This window comes from Diaphorina citri, unplaced genomic scaffold (assembly GCF_000475195.1).
Source record: "Diaphorina citri unplaced genomic scaffold, Diaci psyllid genome assembly version 1.1 scaffold2034, whole genome shotgun sequence".
Taxonomy (NCBI): Eukaryota; Metazoa; Arthropoda; class Insecta; order Hemiptera; family Psyllidae; genus Diaphorina; species Diaphorina citri.
This window is the reverse complement of record NW_007379460.1, coordinates 1-9,428: the sequence shown is the minus strand read 5'-3', so window position 1 is coordinate 9,428 and position 9,428 is coordinate 1. Positions and strand designations below refer to the sequence as shown.

Sequence of the window (9,428 nt, the reverse complement as noted above, 5' to 3'; positions counted from 1 at the left end):
AAAAAAAACTCGCTTGGAGGGTAGCGCATCTGCATTGTAAGCGCTAGGTCGCGGGTTCTATTCCTGCCCGGGGCGGATTTTATCCTGAACGGATAAGGTTCGTTCTCGGAGCGGCGGGCTTTCTCCTATCCTGTCTGCCTTCTCTCTTCGATTTTGGGACGATAAGACCCTAGCAGTTACAGTTCCTTCTATTAAACCTCCTAAAAAAAACTCGATTATTCCCCTCAGATGTCTCGGAATGCTCTCCACAATGAAAGCGTACTGGAAGTGCTGTCCATTCAACAAGGAGATTCGGGGCGAGATTATAGCCGCCCTGAAGAAGGGAACGTTAGAACTGTATGAGGAGACACACAAGACGATAGCTGGATTAAGAGGAGATCCGGACCTGAGGATTAAGGGTCTGGTTAAGCTAACCACGTCGGTGATTGTAGATCTGCAGACTGGGTACGACTATTACAACGGTGTGTTTGAAAGGTGAGTGTACCAGGAGTCGTTGGAGATGGGATAAAGACTTAAAAGGATGCAAAATTGGTGGGTTTTTTAATTTTTCTTCTGTAGGTACCTACATAAAGAGCTTTTTAAAGTCTTTTATTATCTACTTTAAGATAATAAAAGAAAAAAGAAATTGAGTAAATGCCCCGAAATATTGATGAAAAATCAAAATCTCATCAGTATCGAATATACTGTTTCCTACTTAAGTGTGCTAAATTTTAGGTCAATCTACCCGATAAAAGTGGTTCAAAAGTTATTCATTTTGTGGCAGTCACAACTTTGGGTCGGCATTATTTATTTGGGTCTTTTGGGCCACTAGGAAGCTATTTGCTATGAAAACTAATTTTCTACCCTCTGTTCTACAGCACCAATGGTGTACCGTACTTCTGTGCCGTGTATAAACAGTTTGAAAAAATGGTGAGTACATCCTTTATGTTTTCTATTTTTCTGTTTATTGTGAACTAATATTAGGTACACAATTAATTTATGACTTGATTTTTATCTATGGAGATCCATTGAAATTTCAGGACTGGCCGATAGAGGAAAAAATGGGGTGCATACGTATATTTTTCAACGAAAAAATCCTAAAATGTATTTTCCAACCAATACCTACTGCTGGACAGCATTTTTCAATTAATAATGCCGAACAATACCTAGGTATTGAAAAAAAAAAATCCTAAACAAAATCTTTCAACAAAACATTGCTGAACAATATTTTCCAACAAGTCTAGGAAAGTGGAAAATGAGAGTTGCCTTCTCACTTCCCAGGTATTTGATATGTTTTTTCTCCGGACAGGAAAAAAGAACAAAACAAAACAAAAAAAAAAAAAAAAAAAAAAACAAAACAAAAAAATTCATCTACCCATAGTTAGACATAATTAAATCAAAAGCCGTGTTTTGATTCCTTCGTGTTCCATATTTATTCCGTAATTTAATTTATTATTTACTAGCCGAAAATCCGAAATCTGTTTTTTGCTAAAAATATTTATGTAGGTAACTACTTCTTACTATTCTCTATCTTCTCTTTTTTGTAGGTAGGAACCGGTGCTTAGGTAATTATTGCGCATTTTCACGCGTTTATAGGTCCATTGATAGATATCTACCCATCTACCTGATTACCTAGACAATACTTACCTACTAATCTACCTAAATACTCATGCTTTTTAAATCAGGCTCCCGGAAACTTGTAAAATATAGGTGCTCCAAATGGATCTACATGTGTAAACGGATCTCGATAATCTCGATAATAGGTATCATTATAATGTCGATTGAGAGAGTCAAATATAGAACAGAAGAAGAGACAAGTACATACATAGTTGCTGAAGTCTTATCCAAGATTTTAATTAAAGCAATTAATAATAATCGAATAATAATAAGTTGTTTGCAAACTAGATAATTAGGTGCGTATCTATTAAAGTGTTTTCTATTAATTAGAACAACATAAAATACAGTTTTTCTTGTGTTATCTACCATTATCAAAGAGGAAAAACTCCGAGTTCCATTCTAGAATATAACTTTTAGGTATTTGTGTTCCTTTTTTCATTATATAGGTATTTACTAGTGGTTGTTGATTACTTTGTTTGCAAACTAGATAATTAGGTGCGTATCTATTAAAGTGTTTTCTATTAATTAGAACAACATAAAATACAGTTTTTCTTGTGTTACACCATTATCAAAGAGGAAAAACTCCGAGTTCCATTCTAGAATATAACTTTTAGGTATTTGTGTTTCTTATTTACTAGTGGTTGTTGATTACTCATTTATTGGGGACATTCAAGTTCAGGCCAAAATGGACCCCGCTCAGTTCTGGGACCCCAAAAGGATCGACCTGCTTTGATTCAAGCAACTCATGTATTAAATTTCATCAAAATCAGACCAGGCAATCGTGAGCTATAGCGGATCAAAACAAACTTCCTAACTAAATGCAAAACAGTCGAGTTAAAACGTAGACCTTATTTTGTTCGGTCAACTACTTTTTTTATAGGTACCATCGGCTAAAAAGCCCCATTATTCCGACAGTCCAAAAAGGCCTCATTTAGTATTATTGCTCACTCATACGATTCTCATCACAATTTTATTGTTTTTGAAAACAAAATTATGTAGTAAATTACTCAAGTACTAAACTTGAAAAACTTGATGCAAATCTGGCAAATGCAATTTTCAACTTTAATTCCCCATCAGTGCTTAATGATTCAATTAAGGCTTGATTGAAGTTTGGTGAAATCGGCTATGAAAATTATAAAAATTTAACATGTAACAATTTGTTCCAGTCTTTCGTCCACGTTTCTACCGCCTACACGCACTGTCCTCGACAGGAGATTGATGAAGTGTTCTACCCTCCTCCGTATGACTACAAAGATTTTATGGAATTAGTCATGAGTAGGTCCGATGACAACCTGGAGGAATTCTCAAGGACGTAAGTGTTCACTAGTGTACAGCCACTCACTATCAGGTAGACCTGACAGGCGAACCTGATTAGGTGTACCTCTGAGGTCTACTTGATAGTAAGGGTAGGTACAAGACTACAAAGATTTTATGGAATTAGTCATGAGTAGGTCCGATGACAACCTGGAGGAATTCTCAAGGACGTAAGTGTACACTAGTGTACCTCACTATCAGGTGGACCTGACAGGCGAACCTGATTAGGTGTACCTCTGAGGTCTACTTGATAGTAAGTGTAGGTACAGCCAATTCGGTTATTTGGTCTCTATCGATTCATCCCGTAGGAAATTGACTCGTAAAATCAGTTGTTTTTGGTCAATAAATGATGTGTTTTTGGGTTAATAAAGAATCACACAATCTTTCTAATGCTCTCTAGATTAGTATAGGCTTAACCCAAACCTTTAGGGCTGTTTGCCCCTCCACCTAAGCGGTTAAGCCTCACAGTGGGCTTTTTGTGTGTGAAAAAAGTTAGGTAGGTAACATTTTAGGTAGGTAATACTTTTAAAGCAGTCAAAATATATGTATGTAATAAGTAGGTACCTACATTAGAATATACCCCGTTTATAATAATAGTGCTTATTTATACTGCTCGCATAGGACTGCAAAGTCCCTTACTCCAGCAGTAGGCTACTACTATTATTGTGGTCAAATTCTCAAATTATATTGAGGATAAAATTCCATACCTCGGCTTAGTAGGCTACTACTATTATTGTGGTCAAATTCTCAAATTATATTGAGGATAAAATTCCATACCTCGGCTGGGATTGAAACCTACCTATATAATAATAATAGTGCTTATTTATACTGCTCGCATAGGACTGATAAGTCCCTTTACTCCAGCAGTAGGCTTAGAATAATAATAATAATAGTGCTTATTTATACTGCTCGCATAGGACTGAAAAGTCCCTTTACTCCAGCAGTAGGCTACTTTGTGGTCAAATTCTCAAATTATATTGAGGATAAAATTCCATACCTCGGCTGGGATTGAACCCACGCCCTCCTGTTTACAAGGCGAGCGCCTTGACCACTACAACACCGAGGTAGGTAACGCCAGAAGTATAGGCTTAACCCAAACCTTTAGGGCTGTTTGCCCCTCCACCTAAGCGGCTAAGCCTCACAGTGGGCTTTTTGTGTGTGAAAAAAGTTAGGTAGGTAACATTCTAGGTAGGTAATACTTTTAAAGCAGTTAAAATATATGTAGGTAATAAGTAGGTACCTACATTAGAATATACCCCATTTATAACGCCAGAAAGAGATTGACAAGTCCCTTTACTATACTGGGGTCCCTTTTCCCTTAATGTAGGTAATAAGTAGGTACCTACATTAGAATATACCCCGTTTATAACGCCAGAAAGAGATTGAAAAGTCCCTTTACTATACTGGGGTCCCCTTATCCTTTTCCCCAGGTTGCTGGACAAATGGCCCAACACATACACATTGACGAAGGCTTTAGCAGAGGATCTAGTACAGAAAGAGAGCAAAAATTTACCAGTTGTCCTGTTTCGACCTTCAGTCAGTGAGTAAATCCCTTATCCTTTTTCCCAGGTTGCTGGACAAATGGCCCAACACATACACATTGACGAAGGCTTTAGCAGAGGATCTCGTACAGAAAGAGAGCAAAAATTTACCAGTTGTCCTGTTTCGACCTTCAGTCAGTGAGTAAATCTTCTTAATACATACCAGCTCTTTGCACGAGTTTCGCTACAAAAAAAAACGTGAAAGAAGAAGAAGGAGAAGAAGGAGGAGAAGAAAAAGAAGAAGAAGAAGAAGAAGAAGAAGAAGAAGAAAAAGAAAACATGAGGAAGAATCAGTCACTCAGTCACATGCAGAATTAATTAACTACCAGGTAATTTTAGTTCCATGAATCCATACATTAAAGATTATGTATGTTACAAATGATTTTGAAAATGTTCCTTGTCAAGATTTTTCTGCGCTAAGAGGGAAAAGTGGGAAATGCGGAGTCCTTCCTAGAACAGGGCCCAGCACATGCAGAATTAATTAACTACCAGGTAATTTTAGTTCCGTGAATCCATACATTAAAGATTATGTATGTTACATCAGAATAACTGTCTGTAAACAAAATATCTCGAGAACGGTAAGAGCTAGAGACTTGAAATTTGGTATGTATCTTTCAAATGTGACAAGAATGCGACACTGTAAACAAAATATCTCGAGAAGGGTAAGAGCTAGAGACTTGAAATTTGGTATGTAGCTGTGAAATGTGACAAGGATGTGACATGAAACTTGATTGAGATAGGTGCTGCGGTTGGCGGTATTTTGACAGCTTTTTGGCGGTTTTCTCCCGCCTGGTAAACAGGAGGGCGTGGGTTCGATCACAGCCGAGGCATGGAATTTTATCCTCATTTATTTGAGACTTTGACCACATAATAATGCAGCTCTGAAGATTTAGGTGGTAGAGAACGCCTCCAGCGTTAACCTCGCCTGGTGGTTACCTTTCATTTTTTTTTTTAACAAGATACTTTGTTTTATTTTGAACAACAGAGAACATGACAATTAACAGACGCAACAAACCACATAATAATGCAGCTCTGAAGATTTAGGTGGTAGAGAACGCCTCCAGCGTTAACCTCGCCTGGTGGTTACCTTTCATTCTGTCAATAAATACCTGAATCACCTTCGATCCCTAAGTGTAAATCTATAAACTATAACTTCAATCTTTTGATCTATAAACTATAACTTGATCTTTCGATCAATAAACTATAACTTCGATCTTTTGATCTATAAACTATAACTTCGATCTTTCGATCAATAAACTATAACGCTGTCACGACAATATCTGGAGTTGTATAGAAATAAAATGCTTTAGTATACCCGTTTTCTTTTTTTTTTTGAAATTGTAGTGCGGAGTTGTAAGTTTAAACCTGAAATCGAGGAGCGTCAAGGTCCGGATTTCACTCCATCGTATCCCTTTTCTCAGCTGTTTAGGCATCTCTCAGACTTTTGTCCACCGTCTCAAACCATTTGGGGAAGATTTTGAAATCGTATTGTAGTGCTGTGGAATTGTGAATCTATACTCTGGAGTCGTAGAGCATCAAGGACATCAAGGTGCAGATTCCACTCCACCGTGTCCATTCTTCCCAACTGTTTAGGTTTAGGCCTTTCTCAGAATACCGTCCATCGCATCGTTAAAACGATATACCTGTATTTTGAAATCATAGAGCAGTGCTGTGAATACTGAATACTCTGGAGTCGTAGAGTGCCTAGCTGCAGATTCCACTCCATCGTGTCCTTTGACCGCTCTTACTGCTAAGGTCTTATCGTCCCGACATCAAAGAGAGAAGGAAGACAGGATTGGAGAAAAGCAGCCGTTCCGAGCAGGAGCGTCAAGGTCCGGATTTCACTCCATCGTATCCCTTTTCTCAGCTGTTTAGGCATCTCTCAGACTTTTGTCCACCGTCTCAAACGATTTCGGATAACTTCATTTTGAAATCGTATTGTAGTGCTGTGAAATTGTGAATCTATCCTCTGGAGTCGTAGAGCATCAAGGTGCAGATTCCACTCCACCGTGTCCATTCTTCCCAACTGTTAAGGCCTTTCTGAGAATACCGTCCATCGCATCGTTAAAACGATATACCTGTATTTTGAAATCATAGAGCAGTGCTGTGAATACTCTGCGTAGAGTGCCTAGCTGCAGATTCCACTCCATCGTGTCCTTTGACCGCTCTTACTGCTAAGGTCTTATCGTCCCGACATCAAAGAGAGAAGGAAGACGGGATTGGAGAAAAGCAGCCGTTCCGAGAACGAACCTTATCAATTCAGGATAAAACCGTGTTCCTTCTTCCCAACTGTCTAGACCTCTCTCAGAGCACCGTCCAAAGTCTCCCCCAGCAATGGCTCTGGATCTGCACAAGATCGCGGTCAAGCTCGAACAAGACGTCTTGAGCCAGGGCGCTCCGGGTGCTCCCAAGCTCGAAATGTCCGAAATCGTCACCGCCCAATACCCCATCGATCCGTTCGAGCTACTCGGCGAAAACAGCTTCGGCAAACCTCGTGTGGTTCCGCCGGACGAAGTGGGGTCCCCGATCCAGGAGTTCTACCGCGGGGCGAGCGTGTTTGTCACGGGCGGGACCGGGTTCATGGGCAAGACGCTAACGGAAAAGCTACTCCGAGCGTGTCCACACTTGGAGCGCGTCTATTTGCTCGTGAGGCCGAAGAAGGGGAAGACGGTCAGTGAGCGGCTGGACGAGCTTTTTGAGGACAGGGTAAGTGTTAGAGGAGGAAATATTTGGGTCCCAAAAACCTTTTTTAGTACCCGAATTTGCGAGGGTCAGTGAACTCCTAAATTGATGCCTGATTTTTTTTTTTTTTTTAGAGCTGTGAATAGAATAGAATATGCCAGCCTAGTTAGCGTGATTGGCAACCGCCGGACGAAGTGGGGTCCCCGATCCAGGAGTTCTACCGCGGGGCGAGCGTGTTTGTCACGGGCGGGACCGGGTTCATGGGCAAGACACTGACGGAAAAGCTACTCCGAGCGTGTCCACACTTGGAGCGTGTCTATTTGCTCGTGAGACCGAAGAAGGGGAAGACGGTCAGTGAGCGGCTGGACGAGCTTTTCGAGGACAGGGTAAGTGTTAGAGGAGGAAATATTTGGGTCCCAAAAACCTTTTTTAGTACCCGAATTTGCGAGGGTCAGTGAACTCTTAAATTGATGCCTGATTTTTTTTTATTTTTTTTAGAGCTGTGAATAGAATAGAATATGCCAGCCTACTTAGCGTGATTGGCAGCGCGTCTGCCTTGCAACTCCTAGGCCGCGGGTTCGATTCTCGATTTCATTCTGAACGGATAAGGTTCGTTCTCAGAACGACTGGCTTTCTCCTATCTTGTCGTTTTTTCTCTCTTCGCTTTCGGGACAATAAGACCTTAGCAGGTTCTGCTCCCTCTATCAAACCTCTTAAAATAAGAGCCTATTAAACTATACGGAAAACTGAAATGGGAAAAAATCAAGTTATTATAATTTATAATTAATTATTTATCATTAATTTATTATTTTTTATATTATAACCCACTTCGCTCCCCCTCACAGTAACATCTAGTCCAGGGGTTTCCAAATTCCATGTGTATGCGGGCCACATGCTACATTGGGAGGTACTTCGCGGGCCACATATGTACATTGGGGAGCATCCCCCCCCCCAAAAAAAAACTTTTCAGAAATACAGTCCAATCGGATTTTGAGCGCCGCAGTCGAAATTTTTCAAAAGTATTTTCCTAATTGGAGCTTTTTTTACATTTAAGTTTGTACAAATCTCAAAAAGCTTCGCGGGCTTCGAAAATGGTCTGGCGGGCCACGAAAATGGTCTTGCGGGCCACATGTGGGCCGCGGGCCGCTAATTTGAAGCCCCTGATCTAGTCATTCTAGTCTCGTGACTCGTTGTGTTTATTTTTTTATTAAGAGTTATGTATTTAGTAAATACTATTTACAGATGGAAACTATAACAACAATATTATGTTCTATTTCAGCTTTTCTCAAGGCTCAAGGCCGAAGTGCCTCATTTCCGATCCAAAATCTCAGTGGTGACGGGCGACGTAAGTTTGCCGGGCCTCGGGTTGAGTGCCGCCGATCGAGCCGTACTTAGGCGGAACGTTACCGTCGTGTTCCATGGGGCCGCCACTGTCCGGTTCGATGAGAATATTAAGGTGGCCATCGCCATCAACATCTTCGGGGTGCAGGCCATGCTGGAGTTGGCTAAGGAGATGAAACATTTGAAGGTGAGTGCTTAATTTTTTGACCGAACGATAGTGAGGTCTATGTTTTAACTCGACCGTTTTGCATTTGATTTAGATGTTTGTCTGTCTGTTAGTGAGGTCTATGTTTTAACTCGACCGTTTTGCATTTGATTTAGATGTTTGTCTGTCTGTTTGTATGTTCCGCTATAACTCCCGATTGCCTGGTCTGATTTTAATGAAATTTGGTACACATCTTCATTAAATCAAGGCACGTCGCTGATTGAAATTTGGGGCCCCTGGTGCACCGCCCACCAAGACCAGAATAGCTGGCTTTCTCCTAGCTTGTCCTCCTCTCTTGGATTTGGGGACGCTACGTCCGTAGTTACAAAGGGCGTTCTTTTTCAAAGAAAAATACTGAAAATTATACAAATGTAACATGTAACAATTTGTTCCAGTCTTTCGTCCACGTTTCTACCGCCTACACGCACTGTCCTCGTCAGGAGATTGATGAGGTGTTCTACCCTCCTCCGTATGACTACAAAGATTTTATGGAATTAGTCATGAGTAGGTCCGATGACAACCTGGAGGAATTCTCAAGGACGTAAGTGTACACTAGTGTACAGCCACTCACTATCAGGTAGACCTGACAGGCGAACCTGATTAGGTGTACCTCTGAGGTCTACTTAATTGATAGTAAGTGTAGGTAGGTACAGCCAATTCGGTTATTTGGTCTCTATCGATTCATCCCGTAGGAAATTGACTCGTAAAATCAGTTGTTTTTGGTCAATAAATGATGTGTTTTTGGGTTA

The 9,428-nt window shown here is 40.5% G+C and overlaps 3 protein-coding genes across 8 annotated transcripts in view; all 3 read left to right on the top strand.

The window, feature by feature from the left end:
• LOC113471049 (BAI1-associated protein 3-like) overlaps positions 1–1,544 on the top strand; it is a 2,787-nt gene extending 1,243 nt beyond the window's left edge. Inside the window, exons 2-4 of the mRNA XM_026829920.1 lie at positions 229–474; positions 858–909; positions 1,527–1,544. Of these exons, the coding sequence (XP_026685721.1) occupies positions 229–474; positions 858–909; positions 1,527–1,544 (316 nt within the window). The remainder of the gene's footprint in view (positions 1–228; positions 475–857; positions 910–1,526) is intronic.
• Positions 1,545–2,647: 1,103 nt separating this feature from the next.
• Positions 2,648–4,607, top strand: LOC108253524 (fatty acyl-CoA reductase wat-like). Of its 4 annotated transcripts, none has more exons than XR_003393890.1 (2): positions 2,648–2,908; positions 4,341–4,361. XR_003393890.1 is itself a non-coding variant. In XM_026829914.1 (2 exons), exons 1-2 carry the CDS (start codon positions 2,856–2,858, stop codon positions 4,595–4,597), a joined length of 171 nt encoding a protein of 56 aa, XP_026685715.1. In that variant the 5' UTR covers positions 2,648–2,855; the 3' UTR covers positions 4,598–4,607. The 4 variants fall into 4 exon arrangements, 2 of the variants coding, with proteins under 2 accessions (XP_026685715.1, XP_017303139.1); XM_026829914.1 differs by lacking the exon at positions 4,341–4,361 and adding an exon at positions 4,480–4,607; XR_001809761.2 differs by lacking the exon at positions 2,648–2,908 and adding an exon at positions 3,013–3,080 and having other exon boundaries at positions 4,341–4,455.
• A 942-nt stretch (positions 4,608–5,549) lies between these two features.
• LOC103518001 (putative fatty acyl-CoA reductase CG5065) lies at positions 5,550–9,225 on the top strand. Of its 3 annotated transcripts, none has more exons than XM_026829912.1 (5): positions 5,550–5,837; positions 6,284–6,970; positions 7,333–7,519; positions 8,413–8,661; positions 9,075–9,225. In XM_026829912.1, exons 2-5 carry the CDS (start codon positions 6,786–6,788, stop codon positions 9,222–9,224), a joined length of 771 nt encoding a protein of 256 aa, XP_026685713.1. In that variant the 5' UTR covers positions 5,550–5,837; positions 6,284–6,785; the 3' UTR covers position 9,225. The 3 variants fall into 3 exon arrangements, with proteins under 3 accessions (XP_026685713.1, XP_026685712.1, XP_026685714.1); XM_026829911.1 differs by having other exon boundaries at positions 5,550–6,117; positions 6,442–6,970; XM_026829913.1 differs by lacking the exon at positions 7,333–7,519 and having other exon boundaries at positions 5,550–6,117; positions 6,442–7,157.
• The last annotated feature ends 203 nt before the right edge of the window (positions 9,226–9,428 follow it).